Consider the following 24513-nt stretch of genomic DNA (forward strand, 5'->3'; position numbering starts at 1 on the left):
GTTTAGGGACAGGGCAGGGAGGGGGTGCACTTTCACGGTCGCAGCTCTCTGGCAATAGGGCCAGGAAAGCCAGGTAATGTGGCCAAATAAAGTTTGCTTTCACCTGGACCGACCGTCCGTGCCCCTGGGGCGCTGTGTGGTAGGAGCCTGGTGGATTGAGGGGTGAATTTTCAAGTGTTGGGCTTATTCTGATGGGAGCTTCATGAGGCCTTCCTCAACCCCCTTTCCTTGAGGCCCGAGGTCCGGGCCTCAGGCGCCTAATTTTGCTCCACTGGGCCACTCCTTCTCTGTTGCTCCCCAGCTTGGGGTTCCCTCCCCTCTGGGTACAGAAAGTTATACCCTCCAGCTCCCTAACAGCACTGCCCTGAGCCTTTATGGGAGAATTTGACTTTAATAAGTGGGGAACATGGATCGGCACCTCTAGATCTCATCCCCCCCGCCCCCCCCACACACACATCTACCTGGCTCTCCCACCAGCCTCCTTCCAGGCACCACTGGGCCCAGGCTCTGCAATTCTTCCCCTGCCACCAACCATCCCAGGAGAAAAGATATTTTTCTCCTGGCCCCAGTTTGTTTGTTTTAAAAACCAGGGAGTCACAGACCTCTTTGCTCAGTGGTTTGTTTGCAGGGGTTTCCCTGCACTCCGTGTCAGTGGCCCGCCAGGCTTCCAAGATCTCTAGGACGCTGGGAAGGGAGTGAAGACCACTGGGCTGGGGTTAAATGCCAAGTGCCACCCTCCACACACCCCTGCCCATGGAATCGGAGCTTCTCCAGGACAGGGACTCTGCTGCCTGGCACAGAAGGGTAGCCTGATATATGCTTGTTGAGATAAACTGAATGGCGATCAAAGCAACAGCTTTTGGCAGAGGGCATCTCCCCTTCTGTGGCCACCGCTGCAAGCTAGCAGGCCCCTGGGCGCCCTGGTGGGAGCCAGGCTGGGAGCCCGTGGCGACTGGAGGCAGCAGGCTCTGGCGGGGCCAGTGGTTAGTGCCCAGCAGAGATGGGCCGGAGCTGAGATGGGGAGTGAGGGGCAGAATGGGGCACCAGAGCCAGGCTCTGCCTCCCCAGAGTGCCTCAGCCCCCCACCCCAGCCTCCTGGCTCCCCAGACCCCCAAGTATATGAAAACTAAACCAGAGCCAGGCCCTGGGCTGGAAAGAAGCTGCCTGTCAGCCTGAGGGGCCCAAAGAGGAACCACCACTTGGTCCATTAAGAAATACATAAATAAAACAAAAATAAATCAGCATGAGACAGCCACCCTGGCAGAAGGAAAGGCCTTGTTATGCCTCAGCCGGGCTCCAGGGATACTACCAAGTGCATCAGAATGACTGAGGGTTCTAAGAAAATTTTTTAACTTTAACAAGCTTACAAATTTCCTGATTCAGTAATATCTCTTAATCAGGTTGTTTCATACAGTTCTTTTTAAAATTGTCATCATTCCCTGTAGATTTGGTCCCTGTAGAATAGGTCCCAGAGTTTGGGGATGGGTGGGTCACCAGCAGTGAATGGGGTGAAATGGGCAGTTTCTCTATCTAGTGAGGGTCTTGGTCTGCAGGGAAGGCTTGGCCTCCCCTCTCCTGCCAGGCTTGGAGCAGGGAAGGCTCTCCCAGATTTGATTCCTTTTTTCCATAAGAGTCTTTAGGGGCAATCTGCCCTGTGTCTGGGTGATGATCCAAGGTCCAGAGAGGGGGCTAAGTTAAACCTAGAACCTCATTTCTAGTCCCCCAAACTCTGATAGTTTCCTCCTGAGACACCCAGCCCTTCCCTCCCCAGGATATGTAATGCCCACAGAGATGATGGGTGCTTTCCCTAAAGAAGTGCTGAGAGGGAGAACCCTGGGGCCAGCATTTACATGTGTTCACCTAAGCGGGACTCTGGGCAGGTGTCTGGGCTCTGGCCAGGATAGGGGTAGGGTGAGAGTAGCTGCTATAAACCTCAGAACCTGTAGGTTCAGATAATGATTGTCCTTAGCCAAAAGACAGAAAATGGAGAAACCCTGACCATACATCATTGATCCTAAAGAGTCCTGGGTCCCTTTATCTGAGCTGTAATGGCTCTTAGCTGTTTCTGGGTCCCAAACCCCCTTTGAGAAGCAGACAAAAACAATCTGCCCTCTCCCCAGCAAAACGTACACACACACAGCGTTGTTGACGGGTGCTGGGATGATACAGGGCCCAGGAAGCCCGAGACCTCTGGGTTGAGTATCCCTAATTTGGATATTTCCCCCTTCTTTCTGTGACCCATCTCCAGTGGTCTCCCTTTGCTTTGGCCCTCCCTGAGTGCCTTTGCTTAGGGGGTCAGGCAGTTCGCTGTCCTTCTCCTTTCCTTTACTAGAGCAGGCACCAGGCAGAGGCCTTGCTTGGGCTGAGCCCCTGATCTGCTCTCCTGCAGAAACCAGGAGAGTGTCAGTTCACTGAAGCCTGGTCTACACTGCCCTGCTACTCCACCAAACTCTGGGGGTGGGGGGAGACTGGGGGCATATTGGCAGCACACAGGCCTGGCTGTAGGGGGACCAATTCCCATCTCTAGTGGAAACTTGGATGCAAGGAGCAAGTTGCAATTGCTATAATAATAGTCATAATAATAACAATAATAATTTATTTAGCATATCATTAGATGTGTATTTACTGTCTTCCCTCTGCTTTTTTCCAAGTGTCTCCTAAGGAATTCTCACAACACCCGGGGGAAACAATAATAAGCTAATTACCACCCTTCAGCTCCTCCTCCTCCTCCCATCCACAAAGTCGCCCTCTTACAGACGGAGCATTTACACAGCCCCTCCCTGTGTTTACACCTGTTTAGCACAGTCTCCCCTTCCCCACTTCTCCTCTCCCATTCGCAGTTTTGTCCATCCCTGTTAAAGAAGCTTCCCCATCATTTGGGGGAGGAAAGTTTGGGGAGGAGAGTAGCTGAGCCCCACAGAGTTCTAGGTATTATACTGTTTCCCTGACATTACAGCAGTGATGAGGATGATGTGGGAGGAACCAGACTTCTCTGATTGCTGTTTTGGGGGCAGAAATTGCCTGCAGACGGGGTTAGAGGCAGACGGGTTAGAGAGGGGACAGTGCCGCCATGATGCCAGAACATCAGAGTCATGTGTAGGAGTATGGCGGGTCCTGCAAAGTAACATCCTTACCGGGGGCTTTCAGGTTGTTTGGGCCAGATCTTAGGGATGCCGGGCCTCGGATATCCCATTGGCCTCTTTTGGCAATGAGAAAAGAATAGAAAAGAAGGAAGGAAGGAAGATATGTGCATGTGTGTATATATGTATATATATAAATTTCCAGATGCATACATACTCACACATGTATTTTTCCCTGAGTGAATAATCATGATGATGGCTATACTTTTTAAAATATTCATTCCTTTTCACTTTTAAAGAAAAATCCGTTATCTTCTCAGAGGTTATAATGAAAACACAAACCAGACACATGTTTTCGGATGACAGACTCTAAGTGGTCTCTCGGACCACCTAAAAAGCCCCCTGGAGTCCCAATGATCTGCAGAGCACACTCTTAGTTGCTCATTTCCTGAGCCCCAACCCAGGGCAGAGAACTACAGCTGATGTCCTAACAGGCTTAATCACAGACGGAGCCGCTCGGCCTGTCATTGAGATCCTGGATGTTGCAGCTCAGACTACGTAGACACTGAGCTCAGCTCTCCACCTCTCTGCCCAAGTACACAGTCGCTCCTGGGAAGAAGCAAGTCTAGGCTGGAGAACACAAGAGCCAGGTAGAGTCAATATGAAGATGAACGGAATATCAAGAGTCAATATAAAGTGTTAGCATTGAATCTGCTTCTTAGCTCTCTAAACCATAGTTGGCATAGTTGACATTTTTGGTGGGTCCCATAACACATTTGGTGGGTCCCCTAACACATTCGGTGTCTTTTCCTCTTTCTATAATCCTCATGCTTTTCTGTTGCCCATACTCTCCGCTGTCTGCCCCTGGCCCTTTCATGTCCCCAGTCCTATCAAAACTTACTTGTCTGGAGTCCCATGCTAATCTCTACTGGGCAACAACCAGATTGCCAGATTAGGAAGCCATCAGTGTGTGGACATGTACATTCTCCCGGGAAACTCTGCTTTTTGTGTAGGTCTTTGCGAGCCACTGCCCAGATGGAAGGAAATAGCTATAATGATGGAATTTCATTTTTTTTTTTTAAAGATTTTATTTATTTGACAGCACAAGCAGAAGGAGAGAGAGGGAGAAGCAGGCTCCCTGCTGGGCAAGGAGCCTGATGTGGGACTCGATCCCAGGACCCTGGGATCATGACCTGGGCCGAAGGCAGCCGCTTAACCGACTGAGCCACACAGGCGTCCCTGGAATTTCATTTTTTTAAAAGATTTTATTTATTTATTTGACGAGAGAGATACCGAGAGAGGGAACACAAGCAGGGGGAGTGCGAGAGGGAGAAGCAGGCTTCCCGCGGAGCAGGGAGCCCAATGCCGGGCTCGATCCCAGGACCCTGGGATCATGACCTGAGCCGAAGGCAGACGCTTAACGACTGAGCCACCCAGGCACCCCAATGATGGAATCTCAGACCCGTGGCAGGTGGCATGATATAGATTTTTGTGTGGGTAGTTTATGATTTTTCTTAATCCTTATCATGGAGGCAGCCATCCATCCTATCTGTGTATAAGGCTATCCTCACCCCAAACCTAAGGTTTCCAGGTTGCTTAGAGGAGTCCAGAACATTTTGTGCACTTTTTATTACCAGATCTTGAGAGATAAAATGAAATTGGAAAGAAACTGGATTCATCCAGGTAAAAAGAACATTACGCATGAATTGTCAGGATGTGGGCTTCCGACTTGTTCTGAACATGGTGGTCGTTCATTCCATGACTTAGTTCCAATTTATGGATAGTGTCTTGAAGCCCCCTCAATACTCATAACTATAATCACTTCTGTTTATAGAAGATGACTATATGCCAGGTGCTTTATACTAAATTTGATGAGGAAATGTAATCTCGGAAAGGTTAAGTCACCTGCCCAAGGTCACAAAGCCAGGTCTGAACCAGGTTTCCCCATCTGCTATGTTTTAACACTTCCAAGTCATGCCTCCTGGGTTAGATAAACAGCAGATAATCAAGGAAATGAAACTGTGTTTTTTGTTTTTTGTTTTTTTTTTCTGAAATAGTTTTACATCCTGTGGACATATCACTTCTACACTGGCTTCCACAGTGGCCAATCCAAGTGCATGTACACTCTTGGCATTTTCATCTCTCTGAATTCAGTTTTCCTGGCAGCCCCTGTGATCTCTCACATAATGACTACTCTCACCACTTGGAGTCCACCCCTTTCCTAAGACTAGAAATATCCCCATAGTTCAGGCCTCTGGGTTCTAGGGGAGTCCTTGAGTTTGCACTTTCGCAGGCAGAATCTAGCTTTCTCACAAGGGTTGGCCAACGTGAAACTGAGAAGTATCTAGAGATTAATCTTCAGAACCCCTCAATCCCTGAGCATCCCCCACCAAGCGCTGTTTGATAAAGTATCCCAGTGGTGCTTTTGTATTTGAAAGAATGTGATCTGCAGAGGACTGCACTTAACACCATGTGCTCTAATGGTGGGACTCGTGGCATTTCAGTGGCAAGATAATTGGGGAGGGGGAAACAGAGTCTTCCCAGGGGCTTTAAACTGCATCACTGCATAAGGCTGATCCTGCATCTCATTATCCATTAACTTCAGATGAAAGCTGTAAAATTGGATCCCTTTATTCTGATATTTGAAACTAAGCAGATAGGGGGCTAATTCCGCTGCTTTTACCTGACTGCTGGCATCAGGCAGATACCCGCCCATTGTCCTGCCCCCATCTTGTCTTTGCCTCCCTCCCCTCAGGGGCAGGGTCCCTCAGGGAAACAGCTCCCCACCACGAGCCTGCAGGGGCCCTGTAGAAAAGGTTGAGTTGTCAAATGAGGAGACACCAGAGCGAACACCCCCTCTCCCCCACCCCCTACCAACTCTGGAATGAAGATGGAGAGTTTTCTGTGCCTGGTTTGGTTCACGGAGACACATAGTCCATCATCTGATTTTCTGCAAAGAGTATTCCTTCCCTGCCCCCCCCCCAGCATCCTCTAGTTTTTGCTCAGAGCTGGAAGGATCTTAGTGATGACCTAATCGAACGACTTCACTGTGAAGGAACGGAAACTGAGGCTCAGACAGAGACCAGAACCCAGGTGTTTTGATCCCTAGGCCATGCTGCCTCTGGCTCTCTTTGCACCTCAGCTGGATCCTTTTAACTTGCTCCCTCTAAACCCCAGGATCCAAGCTGGCTTTCCCTGGCAGAGAGCACAGGCGCCAACAGCCACCACAATGATGTAGGCCCTCCTGCCTGGTCGTGGCCCCTTTGGGGCACAGGCTACATCATACCCACACCATGCTCCATAATCCCACTAGAGCCCACCTGTGAATTCTGTGAAGTCAGAGGGCCTCTCTGTTCTCCCCGTTTCTGCACCACCCCCTAGAGCTGGCCAGGGCCTGGAGAGGGGCTGAAGGCCTCTGACGGAGAGCAAAGGGGTAAGCACAACTTTTTTACCTCTGGTTTCCCCACCCGCCAGCCTCCTATGAGGAAAGAGGCTGTCCTGAATGGAGAAGTTTCCTTAATATGCTGTCAAGCCTTCTTCAAGCTTCAAAGGAAAAAAAACCTGTCTTATTGTCTAATTCTGAGGACTGAAGGCCAGGGAAGGGCGTTGAGCTTAATTAGCATGAGGAATGCTGATTACGCATAAGAAAGAACTTGCCAGCCCTGAGAGTCTTCAGACAACTGTCAACTCCAGAACGCACCAGGTAAATTCTCATCCCCCTGATATTGTCAAGTTAACCTCACAGGGTTCCTTCCAGGCCAAAGATTCTGGTTACTTTTCCCAGTATTTGGTGGTCTGGCTAATCCTAGATTCCTCAGGCAGTGCTCACTCAGGTTCCCATTGGGCCTTGGCCCTGGGAAACATTTTTAAATCTCCTGCTGGCCCTAAACAACTTCCCCATCCCTAAGAAACAAAACACAATTGAACCAATTCAGGAACAAAACCCACCAGATCTCTTATTAGTCTGATGTGGGCACAACAGCACTGGACTTGGAGTCTAGAGTCTTAGAGACCATAACAGTATGGTCTCAATTATGTTCCTCCCCAAATTCATATGTTGATGTCCTAACCCCCAGTACCACAGAAGGCGACTGTATTTAGAGATAGGGCGTTTGAAGAAGTAACTGAGTAAAATGCAGTCATACGGGTGGGCCCTAATCCAGTCCGACTGGTCTGCTTGTAAGAAGAGGAGATTAGGACACAGACACAGAGGAAAGACCATGTGAAGCCAAGACCCCATCTACAAGCTGAGGAAAGAGAACCCCAAAGAAACCAACCCTGTGTGCCTGGGTGGCTCAGTCGGTTGAGCGTCTGCCTTCAGCTCAGGTCATGATCCCAGGGTCCTGGGATGGAGCCCCACATCAGGCTCCCTGCTCAGCGGGGAGTCTGCTCCTCCCTCTCCCTCTGCCCCTCCCCCGGCGCACGCACACACTGTCTCAAATAAATAAAATCTTAAAAAAAAAAAAAGAAAGAAAGAAACCAACCCTGTCAACACCTTGATCTTGGACTCTTAAACCTTCCAAACTTTGAAAAAATAAATTTCTATTGTTTAAGCCACCTGGTCTGTGGCTTTATTATGGCGTTTCTAGCAAACTAATATAGTATCTAAGTATGTCTCAGCCATTTATTTGCTGGGTGATCTTGGACATTTAAAATTGTCCAAGCCTCAGTCTCCACATGAGCTCAAAGGTCCCTTCGATACCTAACATCCTGTGATCCCCTGTAAAGGGAGAGCCCCAGTTATACTACACGATTTTTACTTTCTCGTCAGCGATGTTGGCTGTAAATGGGCACAGACACATGTCCTCATCTAATCACGCACACAGCCCTGCACCACTGCTTTGTCCTTCCCAAAATGTACAGTCACTTACACAGCCCGTTCCCTACCCTAAACGCCAGCGTCAATTCAGCTTTGAAGGCACACATATTTGCGTCCCCTGACTCAGATGCTGTCGCTGCGGCTGCATCTCGCAAAAATTGGTTGAAATGAGGACATTTTAGTCAGTTGACTGGTTTTGGTGAACATAGTGCCAAATAGCCCCACTGGTTTCTCTCTACTTAATTGATGGATTTTATTTTAAAATTGTCAGATTCCGGCCATCCTTTTTGCTTCAGAATCACCCTGCGGCCATGCAAGGCGTAGCCAACCACCATCTGATCTACTCAGCAGCATCACCTTTATTCTTTGAATGGATTGGTAAGTTCATTAAAAAGAGTCAAACCCAGACGATTGGCACAGCCTCACTGGGGCCCACAGAAAGCACTCTCAGGTCATGTCTGTGAGATGCCAAAACGCCCACTTGGGCTAACCAATTTAGTGAGAAATCAGTCCACCTATCCCTGTAGGACAGTGTAGGCAAAGCGACATTCCCGTCGGTCTGAGCTGACTTAGAGTCTGTACGTGGCCAGTGTTCTTCCCCTTCACACTGAGCAGACTTCTTAGGACAAAGAAATGAGTGTCCGTATGGTCCCACACACGCATACATACCATGCCACAGTACTCCTAGCCTTGTCTTTTGGGGACAGAGGACCGGGGGGACTGAGATCTTGTGCTGTCAGCGGCACTGGGAAGACCTTGCGATGACTTGTCTTTGGTGCATATCTGCATGAAGGTGACACAGAATGTAGCTTTGGCTGATATTTGACCCGTTTGATGAGAAGAGAGGGAAAAAGCCAGCTAGAATGGACCTTGGCCATGTTAACTGGTCATGAGTAAAAGTGGCCCAATGTATATTTACACGCATCCAGGCTTTTGTATTTGGCTTTTTGTATTTTTGTTCCAGAACTTCGTTTGTATCCCTGCATATTCACATACGTCTGAGTGTTTGGATTTGTGTCTCTGTGTTTCTCACACGGCTAAGTTTGCTGCTACGTACTTGTACATTTGCATCTGTCTCTGAGCATTTGCGTGTGTTTGTACACGGCCTGTGTATGGGCAGGTGGATTTGCCTGGGCCTCTGTGCATATCTCCTTTTGGGTGTCTGTAGGCGGATGCTATGAGATGTACACATCTGCATGTCTTTGGAGATCAGTAACTCCAGTGAGACTTCAGATATTGTGAGGTCTGCCCGGCAAGCCAAGGATGAAATCTGATGCTGGAGAATGGTTGGGCAGACCCTCTGCTCAGATTCCTTCTGGCTCAACAAATATTTTCTTCCAAAATGAGGTCTGCAGTGTCTTCCAAGGGCCCCTTCTGGCTGCTTCCACCAGCTCTAGACCTCCAGGGTCCCCTGTCAGCCCATTTTTAATGGACCTAATGAGTTGAGGGGAGTGTCTGGAGGTGAACTGGGATTCTAAGATGGAAATAAAAAAGGAAACTTCATCTTTTCCTCCCCATTCTACTCATTTTCTCTTATTGACATTCATCAACTCTGAGCATGAGGCACAAGGGAGTCAGCAGCTCTGCGTTGTTAAAGACCTTTCTCCATTCTTTAAAAAAGCTAACAAATTTTACTAAAAAATATTTAGGTGGGTATGATAATAATATTGTGGTCATGTTATTTTAAAAAGTCTTTATCTTTTAGAGGTATTTGTTGAATTGTTCACAGGAGAAGTGACATGACTTCTGAGATTTGTTTCAAAATATATGAGGTAGTATTGGGTTTAATGTAGATAAAATTAGATTGGTCATGGGTTGATCATTGTTAAAGTGAGGTGATGGGTATATGAGTGTTTGATTATATTATTTTCTCTACTATTGTGTTTGAAATTTTTGATAACAAAAAAAGAATCATGTTCACTCAGGCATCTCTTACGACTGCCTCACTACACTCCCCATCCAGAGATGTAGCTGAGACTATAATTGTTTCCCCCCATTATGTGGATGAGGGAGTGGAGGCTCTCACTGGTTAAGGGATTTGCTTACAGCAAGGGGGAGCAGAAAGCTCTGACTAGAATTCAGGCAGCCTGACTTCCTACCGAAGGTTCTTCTCATTGGATCCTGCATAAACATGAGCCTCACGCAGCCATAAAACATAGAATTTGTGAATAAATACTTATCAGATTAATGAAAGAACTGAGACTCCAGTTGCTCATACATTTACATGGGGATTACCCAGACAAGTATATGGACACCCAAGGGCTCCATATTTGCATTTACGCAGACAGATACACACCTCGGTTCACACAGCTATGCTTTCCTTGGTTGGACACTTGTAGATCACTTATTTTGAAAAGATATGTCAGACATGATGTTCGGGGGAAGAAAAAGAAGGGCATATTAGATTGTTACACCTGTTCTGTGTGCTCATGGGAAGATGTGGGCAATTTACACACTCTCAGTGAGAATGTACCAGCAGGAGACCTGGAAGGAAGAAATGTTCCTGACAATGGACAGATCAAGCCCAGGACCACAGACACGTGGAGAGTTTGGTGAGGAGGGAAAAACACTGTCAGGCTGGTGCCTTGTACCTCTTAACAAAACTATACCTTTGCATGCAGGTACAAGACAGTTTTCTCCTCTCACACACAGATATGTTCAGATAAACAACCATCACATATACTTCCAGAAAGAGTTTGTGCATGGCACACATCTACCTTCCATACTCATGTTATACACCTACGTCTCTAGAGAAAGGGGTTCTGAGTGAGTAAATACAGGTCTAGGAGTTAGAGGACAGGAGTTCGAGTCTACTGTCCACCACTTGCTGAGCATGTCATCTTCAGCAAGTCACATCACCCTCTTTGGCTCAGTTTCCCCTCCTGAAACACAAGACTGATATTAATAGCTAAGCTGCCATCTCAAACAATGTTAAACATAGGAAGGCCATTTTATCTATAAATTTGTATTTTATTCTACATTTTGGTACTAAAAAACGATGAATATATATCTATGACATACATAGCATATATGTATGTATATGTCTGTCTTTCTGTCTGTTAATCTATCCATGGGATAGAAAAATTGAATAAGTTGCCGAAGATGACACATTCCAAATACAGCATGGAATAGTGAAATGATGATAGGTTTTGGAGTCAGAAGCACCACTAATGAGCTAAAACAGTATCCAGTATAAGCCAATGGAGTGGCTTCTGCTGGTTAGCTCAGTCGGTTAGATTAGTGGTTCTTAAAATGTGGTCCAAGGATCCCTGGGAGTTCTTGAAGATCCTTTCAGGAGCTCTGCGAGAGGTCTTTCCTCTCCCTGCTACTTATCTGCATGAGGCTATGTACTTCATATACTTCAACCAAAACAAGGTATTGCAACAAATTGAATGCGGAAACAGGTACGAGAATCCATTCGTCTTCTACGAAGCTAGACATTAAAGAGATTTGCCTCCATGTGAAACAGTGACATTCTTCTCACTAAATTGTTTTGGAAAATATAGTTATTTTTCCTGAAAAGTTAGTTACGTTAACATGTAATGGATTCATTATTATTATTTTAAAAGATTTTTAGAAGGTTTCAGTTTTAATTTCTAATAAGGTAAATATTGATAGCTATAACTCATATTTTAAAAGTTCTTTGAGATTTTGATAATTGTTAAGAGTGTAAAGGGATCCTGAGACCAAAAAGTTTGAGAACCACTGGGTTACAGCCTGTTGTTGATGAGGACAAGAACCTGCCCAGGCAAGCCCCGTAGCAAAACTCAGGTTACTGTAGGTCCTGCTTGGGCTCAGGCTGGCGTGGCCCCCCACTCCCTGCTAAACTCAGCACATCCTGACAGCCAGCGCCCCGTCCATCACCAGCAAAGAATTGTTGGAGGGGTTCAGAGCACCCATTCTGGAGTCAGGCCAGTCTGACTGGCACCCTGGCTCTGCCAATGGGGCCTATCGCTAGCCTCCTGGGCCTCCCTCAGCTTCCTCTTGGGTAAAATGCAGATCCACGTGCTCGCTTCGGCAGCACATATACTAAAATTGGAACGATACAGAGAAGATTAGCATGGCCCCTGCGCAAGGATGACATGCAAATTCGTGAAGCGTTCCATATTTTTGAACCACAAAAAAAAAAAAAATGCAGATCCACAACAACTTCCTTCCAGCATTATTGTAGGCTCGAATGAGATAGCAAATTTAGCACAGTGCCTGGTCCATAGTAAGCACTTAAGAAAATGCCTGTTATTGTTAATAGTAATAGGAAGAAGAAGAAGAAGAAGAAAAGAAGAAGAAGAAGAAGAAGAAGAAGAAATAGCGCTTATTGAAAGTTTACTGTATGCCGAGCACTCATCGAAATGCTTTTCCTACATTAGTCCCCTGACTCCTCCAACACCACCGTAAGGCAGTTAGCGTCCCCAGGAGATCATCACGTTGCTGTCCCTGTTGCTGCTGGTGTGGTGGTGATGGTGGTTTCCTAGGTCCTGCCTGCCGGCGGAGTCGTACAGACTGGAGGGTTAGAGAAATGTTCGTGGTTTTGATCTAACTTTGAAAAAGTCAGAGTATTAAGTGAAGAATCTGGTCTTCCAGAGGCCTCTGACTCCGCCTCCTTCTTCTAGAGCCACCCCAGGCCTAAGGAGCCAAGTTGCAGGATCAGGGTGAGTCCTCAGGCCCCACAGTCTTTGGCCAAGGGGCAAGCTTTGGAGAGCAGTGTGTGGGAGAGAGGGGGCAGCAGAAGCCTCTGTTACCAGGGACGTTAGTGATAGGTCAAAGAGCCTACTTCACAGGAGCTCTAGCTGGGATGTTATTTTCTGTCACACATTACCCCTACTCACACGCACACGCACGTACACACACATACACACACGCCTTCAGCAAAGTCACCTACCCATGCAGGTATGAACAGAAGAAGCAGATATGTTGAGGTCCTAGCATGAATCCATCATGCGTGTTTTGAGGGTGTGTTCCTAGGTAAACATGTGTGCAGAGAGAAAGGACTGTGTGAAATTAGAGGCTGGAGGGAGGGACTCTAGGCCCCAGTCTTCCCTCTTCCATCCTGACTAATTAGCAAAGATGCCATAACAAAATACAGACTCCCGTCTCCTGTATCTTTCCTCGGTCAGGTTCCCCCAAGGAACATCTTGGCTGATACAGGTCTATCCAACCAGCTGAAGGGCAGGGGAATAGTTCAGTTGCCTCTCATTGCCATGGAAACTGAGTGGCAGAGCCACAGGGAGCATGAATCTGGGGCTTTTGGCCAACCACTGGTCTTCAAGGACAGAAGAGGGAGCAGGATGCCAGGCAGGGTGAAATCTCAGGATGGAGCTGGAGGAAGGGGAGGGAAGAGAGGACTTATTCGTTTCTACCAGTTTTCAATGGTGGGCAGTAGGGCGAGGACCTTGGCATTATTCCAGTCTGGTGCTCTGGGATAGGAAGTGGGCTTTTGCTAAAGCCGGTCTACCAGGTTGAGTTCAAGAGTCTTAGCCTGAATTATCTGGACTCAGACTGAACTGGATTGACTAGGAGAGGAAAAGACATTCTATTGTTTACCCGGACTGGGTTTACCACCCTCTCCTTAAGCTTTGGAGACCACATATTCCTGGATATGTTTCTTCTTATTTTTTGGAGGAGAGAGAGAACAGGCCCTCTAATGTGCATAGTGTGGATACTGTCTTGGTCTCCTCAGTTAGGGTTATGGAATTCTGGGAGGGCTTGGAGGGCTTTCTAATTGCTCAGAAAATGACTTTGCCATCAAGGGAAGGGGCAGGCTCTCCTGCCAAGGCCATCTCCCCTCTATGGTCGGGATATGAAGACATGTTCAAACTCTGGAGCCCAAAACAGCCCCCAGAGAACTGGGGCAATTACCTAAGTAATTCTTCACCAAACCCTTCCACCTCCCATTTCTCGCTTTCACCTGAATTTAATGGGTAACTGTCCCAGTGAGAGAAGAGACTGGTCCCTGGGGGCCAAGACTCAGACTCTGCAATTCCAGGGCCCTCAACCAGCTGGGAGAATAAAATGCCTGTGACGGGGGTTGGGGAGGGTTCTCAAGGGTTGGCCTCACTGGTCTCTGGGCCCTGGGGTAGCAGAGCCGGCTAGATGCCAGAAGCCCTCCATTTGGGGGCTTCTTTGACTCCCAGAAGTGGAGGGAGGAGGAAAGGAGGGAAGGGGGGAGGGGCAGGCAGGAACAGATGCTTCCAGATCTAAAGAAATAATTTGAGGGGTAAAGGCAGGATCAAACGGAGGAAGAGAAGGGGGAGGTGGGGGGAAGGAAAGAGAACAAAGGTATGGTGGGGATTGGAGCCTCTTTGGTGGAGGAGATAAAGGGGAATCCGGGTGAGTTGGCTAAGCTGACATCTGCCCAGGCCGTAAAACCTTGTTCTATTTGCTGCTGGCCCTGGAGCTGTCGGTCCAATCGGCCCCTGAGGTGGCCTGGACTGGAGGCTCAGCCAGGAACTTTTGAACCTCAGCTGTCCCTCCCAGATTGCTGCCCCCACCTTTTGGTTCCTCTTCTCTGCTTTCTCAGTTGGAGGGGAGTTCTAGGAGGAGCACTGGGGCTGAGGATCATCCCAGAGGATTGCTGCAGGATGAGAGGGGCAGAGGAGCAAGGATGTGAGGAAACACAGAGCACAGAAAGCAATAGAAATGCCAGGCAGAGACCTTGAAACAGCCAAGTAAAGACAGGCAGGGCTATAGGCAGTCACATTCCAAAATGGGTTGAAATGGTCCGATGGGGTCCAAGAAGAAAGGTTCCCAAGGTGGGGGGGGGGCATCTCTCCATCTCATCTTTGAGCTTGGTCAGGCAAGATAGGGCTGAGGTGGGGAGCCGGGGAAAGGCAGGAAGCAAATGTCCATGGGGAATATTCCATACCTCCCCCATTTTCTCCTCTCCCCAAACTGCCTGCCTTTTTTGCCTCCAGCTAGAACCAACCGTATTCTGCAATCTTATTTTCCAAGGTCTATTCTAGCTGAGTGGAAAGACTCCACATGGACGAAGTTACAAACACTGTGCCACTGCCCAAAGGGACAGAGTCACAAATAGGGGCCAGGCAATCACTGGGATGGGGAGAGATCGAGGAACAAGAACAAACTGGTTGGGGGACATCTCCCAAGTTACTCACTCCCCACTCACACTCCCCCCCACCATGGATAACCCAGTCCAGTCCCTGCCCATCAGATTTGAGAGCACGTCTCCTCTTTTATAAGAGCCCGGATCCTAATCTAGTGCCCAGAGACAAAGGGCAGCGGAAGAGGGAAGCAATTCTTCCTATGATTTGGGGTGGAGGTGCAGAGAGGACCCATTCTGGGCCTGGAATTCCTATGATGGAGGAGACCATTTGTTGGTTTGATGGCCTGGGATTCTTCTCTTCTCTGCGTGCCCACATTGGGTCCCATTCCCCGCTCTTGTAACTCGGGAGAAAACTCTGCTTTCATTTCTAAAGAAAATGGAATCCGATTTGGTGGCGGTAACGGTGAGGTATTGCTCGGCCGAGGAGCAATGGAGAGTGTGCTCAATTTTCCACGAAAAAAAAAATGAAGGCGGAATAGGGCAAAGAAAAGAGAGCTTGGACTCTTAAAGGGCGAGACCCGAGACCCGGAGGTGGAGCGGAGTTCACCGCGCAGTGAACCCGCTCGGCTGGTCGCGCAGCCCGCGGCCCCCGCCCAGAGCCCTATTGTCCGCGGGCCGAGCCCGGGGTCGTGACCCAGCTGAAGGCGACACGGAGCCCGGAGCGGCCGTGGCGTGGAACCCGGAGGGGCCTCCGGCAGCGCCCTCTCGCACCTCACCTTTGCCCGGGCGGGCCCCAGTTCGCCATCCTCAGGACCCTGGTCGCTCCAGAAGGGAGCCGGGACCCCCGGAGACAGCGGCCGCTTTGTGCCGGGTTCTCTGGCCCCGGCCGCCTGGGAAGCCAGAGGCCGGCAGCGGGAGCCTAGGCTCGGCGGTGCCTCCTCCACGCTCCGTCTTAAGGCTTGTCCCCCAGAAGTTCAAATATCCTTCCCTCTCCCAATCTCCGAGGCTGGGCAGAGGGTCAGAAAGGAGGAGTGAGTAGAGGTGACACTTCTTTGGGTCTGACCCCTACCCCATCCTGACTGGCAGGAGAGACCTTAGAGGACCCTACATCTTAGGAAATCTGGCAACTGCTCATGGGGACTGGAAATTTAAAATAGCCCTTTCCATTTATTAGACTCCGTCACCCTATTCACCCTCAAACATGGGAGATCTTCCCTACCCATCCTTGTCTTCCGTGCCTCCTAATTTATCAGCTAGGCGGGTCTGCAGGAACCGGGAGCAGGAAGATGGAGCTGCAGAGGCCCTTGCCCCTGTCTGCATGGCTGTGGGCTCCGCTTCTGGATGGACCCTGTGGTTCAAGAAGCTACTGAGCTGACCCCAGAGAGAGAAGAGAAGACAAATCCTAAGCCATGGAGACAGAGCCAGGTCTGAGAAGGGGCTCCTGGACCTGGAGGGCAGATGAGCAAACCTTGGTTTCTCTCTGCTACCAAATCCAAAAGGGATCTGAACATCGAGAGCTACACGGATTTTAAGGTGGCTGAGGGACCCCTTCAGGTCTCTGGTTCAAACAGTGTACCTGGCCATTTTTAATTCTCAAGAGGCAACTAAAACTCCGATTCCCCAAACAGCCACAAGCTGCAGAGAAAAAATTTGAATGGGGCTAGCTATATGGGGTGTAGAAAAAGCAGACCAAGTTGGTGGCGGGGGGGGGGGGGCGGTGATCAGTTCAATCAGAAAGACTGGTCAGAAGCAAAGACTTTTTTCCTTCCAAATCCCCCAAATATTTATTTTGGGTTCCTGCCCATCCAGATAAATCAGGCTAACAGATTAGGAAGTGCATAAAATTGTATTCTTAGATAATGATATCCAGAGAGGTAATAAATATTCCTTCTGCTCTGGTGGCCGCTGGAGTTGGGGGGAATCCTCTGTCTCTTTTTCCAAGCCTGGGAAGGGTCTCAGAATTAGCTCTCTGAAAGAGGGGTACCAAATAGAAGCTGTGGAAAACTATGAGAAGGAGCTCTGTGAGAGCAATAGCATGCTCCCCCAGGACTGGGCAAAAGGCAGAGGAAAAGATGGTGGAATTGCCCCAGCACGCTGCTCCTCCCCGTCATAGCACCCTCAGTCTCGAGGGCCCCCTTCAGAGTCTGTCTTCCCTGATCTTGGACAAGTAGACAAATGGTGCCTAGCAGAGGGTACCCTGGTCCCAAGCTCTGGAGAACCCCCTTGTTTTATCTTCCGTTCCACTCCCCCAAACACACACATACACATCCATCTAACAGCGGGAAGGCAGCTCTGAACTGCAATCCGCTAAGTCCACGCATGAAAAAAAAAAAAAAAAAAGCTGATGCACAGATTGCAGAGAAAACTTTGTAGGAAACTTCATACGAGCAGCCGCAAGACGCCCTCAGAGAAATCGAGTTCCCCAGGCCTTCCCCCACCCCAGGCTCACTTTCCCTCCCCACCTTCTCCTTTCTGAGCCTAGTTTCTTCACTCCCCAGGTACACGACTCAGCACAGAAACTCCATTTTCCCCCAGCAGAAGCCCTCTGTTCATGATTGGATTTCCCGCCTTCCCTCCCCAAGATCGGGAATTGAGCTAAAAATGGAAATGCACACAGAGGCAGAGTTGTAACTGCTGTGCTCCTCGCCCTGAGCAGATCGAGTGCTAACTACTTACATGGCAAGGGGGTTTGTGACCTGTGGGGATCTCCAGGTGCTTGGAGAGAAGGATCTTGGAAGATTGGCGTTGCCGCTTTCACCCCGTCTTCTTTTAACTTAGCCATTGGCGAGAGAGATACAATGCGCTAGCAGGCATTCATGCGCCTTGCCTCTCCCATTACTCTGGGCAAGAAATCCCCAGCCCTACAAAAGCAGTGGCATCCTATCTGGAGACCAGGGGCTGAGCAAGGGCTGGCTTGGGAGGGTCGGAGATGGGGGTGGGGGAGAGGTCAGAGGCGCTGCCGAGTATAAAGGCGATGGGAGAGAAAATGCTGTGTCCTCCCCGTGAACCTGGGCTGCGTCCTCCCCGCCCTCCCCCCCAGCCTTTCCCCTCTGCTCAACCCAACTTCAATAAAAGCTCCAGCCCTTCCCAGTGAGGCGGTGGCAGCATCGCGGGGAGCGGCAGCGGGGACCCAGACTGTTGGAGCTAGGGGCCCAGGTCGGCGCTCCATGCCCCTCACTCCCTCTCTGGGACCCTGATCCCATTCTGGGGTGGTCAGTCCCAAGGAAAGGAGAGTTTGGGGCAAAGAGGAGAGAATGGAGCACACTGGAGGGAAGGCCAGAGGCCAAAATCTTCAAAAACTCAAATGTAAGGGGGTTTAGTTTTGTTTCATTTGTCAAGAATTAGGGATTTCTGATGTTTCCCCTGGTCACACCAAGAGGGACAGAGAACAACTATGTGTGTACACGTGTGAGAGGAGGAGAACCTGAAGCCCCTAAAGAAGGCCAATAAAAGAACTGTCCCAACCCTTTGCTACTGCTTTCCTGAGCTAGAGCGTCCCTTCGGCAAGTTCAGGGAGAAGCTTAAGAAAGAAAAGATAGTCATTTTTCTCCTCCTCGCTTTCATCTCTTCAGCTTTGGGAAAGAGAGGGGAATAAATTCCTCTAAAAAACCAAAGGAGCAAAGTTAGAATAAGCCTATGGATCTTAAGTTCCTTTTCTTTCTCCCCCCCCCCTTTTTCCATTTAAACTTCCTTACAGGGTTGAAAAGACACCCAAGTCCACCCCTCAGACCTTCCTTCCCTTTTCCCAAGCACGGTTAGACCCCCTTTTCCTGCCCCAAAGTCAATTGCCTCAAGATGCTAGGAGCAACAGTCAGATTTGGCCCCTAATTCACTTGATTACATAAAATAACTCCAGATAATTGTTGGCCCTGCTTCCTCACACTGTAGGCATCGTGTTTTGCTATCTCCAGGGCACTATTGAGGGAGGAGAAAGTAGACCTACAGGACCAAGTGATTCCCCCCAAAACACACACACACACACACACACACACACACACACGCACGCACGCACCCATATGCACTCCACTCCAAGTACCAGCCAGCGAGTGGTTCAAGAGGAAATAAATCCAAAGCACTGCCGAACAACACATTTTCACAATTGGCCCCATTGTTACCTTTCACTCCAGAATTTGGGGAGAGGGGAGAGGGGTATCCCTGGCTCCTCTACAAATCCCAGATCTCTTCGCCCTCTCTCTTCTACTTCTGGTAGCCCTCTATCCTGAAATTTGGATAAATTGTCTGAGAAGCCCACCAAGTACCCACCCCCACCTCCTCCCAACAAACAAGAAAAGATTTGAGCAGGCCCTGGTTAGGGCCTGGTCTTCAGGATCAGGATTATTTGGGAGCCTTTGGCTTAAATTAATTATTCAGGTAATCCAGGCCAGTTTTTGTTGTTGTTGTTTCTCCCTCTCTCTCTCTCTCTCTTTTTTTATCCCTAAGGAAACAATTGAATTTTTTTTTTTTTTTAAACAGCCTGAGAGCCTTGTTCCAGCTATCCCCAAGCCCTGCCAGGACCTGGGAGCTTATAGGAAGAGGGGTGGTCCCTGCCTCTCCCTGTGTCTTTTCTCAACACCTGGCAGGTCCATGATAAAAGTTAGGGAAAAAAATAAAAGTTCTTCATTATCTCTAGGCATCAGGCTTTGAGGCCTACCCATGCAAGGGGGCCTCCTGGGCCTCTGGCCTCCACTTCACCCTTCTTTCCAAGTCTAAACAAACAGAGAAGCCACCCTGACAGGTCACTTTGCTGCTCCAGAATCACCAGCTCAAAAATCTTCCTTCTTTTAAGAAGCACAGGCGCATTGAGGGGGCGTCTTCCTTAATCCCTCATCCCAGAAGAGTCCTAAAAGATGAAAACTCTTGTCTCCCCCCCCCCCACTCCTTAAACTTGCCTTCTTGTCTGCAAATCAGGCAGGCCTAGTCAGCAGAGAGAAAAGAGAAGAGGGGAGAGAGGAATCAACAAAAAGAAGACACTGTGCCGAACTACAGAATAGTGAGACCCTCCCAGCTCCACACTCTATGTCCCTCTCTGCAGACTCAGGGAAGGGACGGGAGAAATCAGCACTAATCTTCCATATCCCCTCTTTTGAGGATCCCCTGCCCCAACCCCCTTGCTGGTTCGTCTAAGGACACTGGAAAACTGAGTTGAGAGTTAAGATTTGTGTGTTTGCTTAAACTCAGGCAACTATAGAGAAGGTGGGATGTTACCAGGCCAGAAGGAGGAGGGGGATAAAAAGAAACCATCAGACATTGACGTAAAACTAATTCACATCCACTGGTTTATTATTGATCACGGGGCATTTCACATCGACACTAAAATTCTTTATTGCAAGTTTTACAATAATCAAGTAAATTCAGTCCAAAAACACAATAACCACGATGGTGGGGTGGGGGGGTTTCTACCTATAGACTGCCTCTCTGAACTGAAAGTTCATTTTTATTTTCTTTTGGCTCCTCAAACTGAACAGCTCTGAGAGGCTCTTCAGATGCATTTAGCTTTGTCTGCTGTCGTCCCCCCTCTCCTCCCAGCCCCCCCCCAACAATAATACAAAAGAACTTCATAGCTTTGTTCTCCTTAAAATGACTTCCCCCTCACTAACCTCCCCTGGTGCATTTTCAATGCAAAAGGCCTAAGGAAAGAGGGGGGAAGGAGGAGGAGAAGGATGAGAATTGGCTTAAAAATCTCTCTTTCCTTTTTTCTTTTCCTCATTTCCCCTGAAATTCACCCAAACCAGACCATCGCACCTTACAATATATAATTTTTGCAGCTTTTTCCTTAAAAAATAAATAACCCCCCAAAATGGCCTTAAAAAAAAATAAAAACAACAACAACAACAAAAAACCCCCAGCAGGTACCATGCTAAGACAACATCACATGCTTAAAAGGGTCCTTAACAGTGGAAGGGAGACAAGGGCAGAGGGCTTGTTTATCTGTTTTGTCAGTTTGGAATTGACAAGGGACAAGGTGGGAGGAAGAGGGAAAAGAACCAAAAAATATATATATATTAAATTCTATAAATAAGAGTCAATTTGTGTGTGAGGGGAGGACGGGGGCACGGGGTGGGGGCAGGGTGTGAGTTATGTTTTATAACCTGGTAATGTCCTCTGCCCGTTGCTCTGGCGGCGTGGCGCTCTGGGAGTGGTCTTCAGAAGTGCCCGGGGTGGCTGCCGAGAGGGTGCTGGGCGCAGCGCCGGCCGGGGGCGCTGACCTGACTTTGGTGTTGGGGAGTCGGTGGTCCTTCTTCCATTTCATGCGACGGTTTTGGAACCAGATTTTGATCTGCCTCTCAGAGAGGCACAGCGAGTGGGCGATCTCGATCCTTCTCCTTCGGGTCAGGTAGCGATTGTAATGAAACTCTTTCTCTAATTCCAGGACTTGCTGCCGGGTGTAGGCTGTCCTCGAGCGCTTGGGTTCCCCTCCGTTATAATTGGGGTTCACTGGGGGGAGGAGGAGGGGGAAAAGCAAATAGTGGGGTTCAGAGGCAGCAGGCTCCCGCCCCCCCCCACCCTCACCCCATCCTCAGCTCTGTGGAACAGGAGGAGGGGTGGTGGAAATAAAGTCATCAAGCTAAATGGGTTATAAAGAAGTTGAAGGAAGCTGGAGACTTTGTAGTGTAATAAGAGGGGAATCCTCATTGTAACGACACTGAATTATTTATGCGCCCTTAGAAAGCGAGCATAGTTTTCACACATACATAACAGATCGTAGCACATGGCTCGGACTGCCCAGAGTAGCTAAGCCATAAAATTTATGGGGGATGTAATTACCCATTCTCGCTCGTAAATCCAGTTCAATTGTGCTAACCCAGAGTCGCTCCTGGAGAGAGAGGGGGAAGGAGAGAAAGGAGGACGGGGGCCGGAGGGGGCCGGGGAGGGTGGGGAGCGCTTGGGAAGAGGGGAGGGAGGGGGAGAGCAAAAAGCAAAGTTGCCTACCCGTGCTAACGTGGATTTTTTTCATCCATGGGTAGACTATGGGTTGCTTGCTGGCGGCGCTGGAGGGATGGTCAGGGGCTGGCTGGCTGCAGGCTGGCGGGGCTGGGGACGGGGAGGCGGAGGCGCCTGACAGAGGCGCCGGCTCGCAGAGCGGCTGTGATTTCTCGGGCTGGTGGTGGCCCGCCTGGGCCGGCCCGTGGCCTCGCGAATTGCCCGGCCCCTGGAGACTGGTGCAGCTATACTGGCGCTCGGGGTAGCTAGGGCGCGGAGGCGGTGGTGGGTACAGCTCCTGGTGGTGATGCTGGAATCCCGATTCCCTGGTCCGGCCGTAATATTCCGGACTGTGTTCAGGGATGTAGCTATTTTGCGAATATTCTTCGCATGGAGGAAATTTCGGATCGATGTAGTTAGAGTCCATCAAATACGAGCTCATGATCATTAATTTCTGGAGTGGAAAATAATTTTTCTCGCTTTGTCGTTTTTCTGCTCCATAAAGCCCTCCTACTAGCTAGCGACCCTGTAAAGTTACTTTCACCATGTGACTCCGCCGGCCAATCACACGGAGCAACCCAGTCCCCGGATAAGGAACCGAATCGCTTTATTCAAAATGTATCCAATTTTTTTTGTGTGTGGTGGTGGTGGTGGTGGTGCTGGGGGGGGGGTGGTGGTGATGTGGGGCTAGCCGGCGGGGGCTGAGGTGCCCCCAGTGCGCACCCCGCCGACTGACAGCCTTCCCCTGCAAAAGGAGATGGGAAGCCCTCAGCTCCCTTCCAAAGCCTGGGCTTTGGGGGGCTGTGGGGAGGCTGCGGTTCAGCCCCCTCCCAGGGTCTCCCCGTGGGCCTCCGGTGGGCCCCCTGGGCCTCGGCTCCAGAGCTTTTCCAGAGGTCTCCATTCATGGCGATCCTGATCCTGTCTCAGTCTGTGTAGGTCACCGGGCAGCGCCCCTCTTTTGCAGGAAGAGGAAGTTGAATGAGGAGGACTGGAGTGGAGGTTGGATGGGGAGGGGCCCAGGCTGAGCCCAGGAGGCTGGAGAGCCTGGGGTGCCCCCCATCCAAGGATACCAGAGTCCAGCCCCCTTCCCCATACACACTCACCCAACCCTCTGGCCATGGGGCCGGCGAGGCAGGGTCCCAGCCGGATGGGGCAGGTAGAGGCAGCGGGATGCAAAGGATTCTGACGTCATTTCTGGAGGTCTGGGGGTTGAGCCCCCCGCTGAAGAGAGACAGGAAGTGGTTGGCAAAAGCAGAGTTCAGAAGCCTTGCCCTCCTCCCCTAGTACCCAATGACCCTCCCTGCCCCGGCCCCAGAGCGGAGGATCTCTTCTGCTCACTGCTGTTTCCGCTCTCATTCCGTTGGGCCTGCTGCTTTCTGACAACTACCTCCAGGGCTGGTTCCTAAGGACCTGCGGCAAGGAGGAGAGGGATCTGCCAGGGGTCAGTGCCCTGCGACGGTGCCCAGCCAAGGCCCTGGGAGCTCTTCTTTCTTCATCCCCACAGAGCGCCGACCTAGCTAAGCGGGAGGCCTGTGTGGGCAGAGCCTGCTTCCGGCCAGGGATTGTATCCATGTAACACATGTGTTTACACGTAAACACACATTCCCAGGGGCCGGCTCCAGGCTGCTTTCCAAAAGCTGAGGGGTGAGCTCACCAAGCTGGGGAGGCTGGGCAGGCCTTGGGGGTCTCCAGTCCATTCCTACCCGCTCCCCTCTCTCTGCCACCCACCCACAGGAATACCCTGATGGCGGGGTGGCAGGGCCATGGAGAAGGGAGGGGGCAAGAAAGGGCTGCTTTTTCTGCCCCCCCCCCCCCCCAACCAGGGGTGGCCACGTCGTGCCACTAATTCCAATTAGCTGATCCCATAACTCAGAGTTGGGGGGTGGCAGAAGGGAGAGCCCAGGGAGAGAGCTGGGTCCCCTTGTTGTACTTGATAACAATTATAGTTTAAAATCATAGCTTGCCGGGGCTCGGCTATATTTTACTTGATAACAATAAAAGTGACACATAAAGTTAACTGTTTATGTTTTATTTATTAGACTAAATCTGCCAGCGGTGGTAGGAGCGCTTGCCTCGTCGCTACAGCTTTTATAGGGCTGTAAAACGTCATAAATCAGTCTCGCGGAATCGCCCGCACTCTTTGTGTCGGCGGCGGCGCAGGGCTGGCGGCCGCTGGCTGCCTGCTCCCTCCTTTCCACGAAAAGTCGTAATGTGATTTTTTTCCCTCTGATTTTATTATTATGATCGCCGCCGTGATTAGTCAATCTACCTTTAATTCGCCGCCCTACGCTGCCTCCTACCAGCCCAGCCTGGTTGACACTTGAATAAGTACCTTTTAAAACGGCATAACAACTATTTGAGGGTTTAATTAGAACATCTGCAATTAAGGGAATGAGGAGGGGAAAGGAAAAAAAAAATAAGGCCCTCGTGAGAGGGAGACTGAAGGCAGGAGATTCCCCACCTGTCTTTCACCACCTTAGGGATGTGGGAGAGGGGGTCCCCATGTTCAAATGAGGGCTCACCCTGAGGGCAGGAATGAGAACCGCCTGGGCCCGCTGGCCATTCTCTATCCCCCAGTGCCGAGTCTCTCCTCACCCCAGGCTCACTGGGAGCCAGGCTTGGGGGCCCTGGATACCCTCTCCCCAGGAGGACAATGCCCTGTCCCCCTACCACCAGGCGGGTGAGGGAACAGG

General features: G+C 49.9%; 1 protein-coding gene and 1 non-coding gene across 2 annotated transcripts; one reads left to right on the plus strand and one right to left on the minus strand.

Moving 5' to 3' along the window:
* Positions 1–11904: 11904 nt before the first annotated feature.
* LOC116642673 lies at positions 11905–12011 on the plus strand. The gene has a single exon (XR_004301363.1). It is a non-coding gene; the product is annotated as a U6 spliceosomal RNA (small nuclear RNA).
* An 8970-nt stretch (positions 12012–20981) lies between these two features.
* On the minus strand, positions 20982–22268 carry HOXC4 (homeobox C4). The gene is made up of 2 exons (XM_032420941.1): positions 21830–22268; positions 20982–21334 (listed from the first exon to the last, which is right to left on the minus strand). Exons 1-2 carry the CDS (start codon positions 22266–22268, stop codon positions 20982–20984), a joined length of 792 nt encoding a protein of 263 aa, XP_032276832.1.
* Positions 22269–24513: the final 2245 nt, after the last annotated feature.

Source organism: Phoca vitulina, unplaced genomic scaffold (genome assembly GCF_004348235.1).
Source record: "Phoca vitulina isolate PV1807 unplaced genomic scaffold, GSC_HSeal_1.0 scaffold23, whole genome shotgun sequence".
Taxonomy (NCBI): Eukaryota; Metazoa; Chordata; class Mammalia; order Carnivora; family Phocidae; genus Phoca; species Phoca vitulina.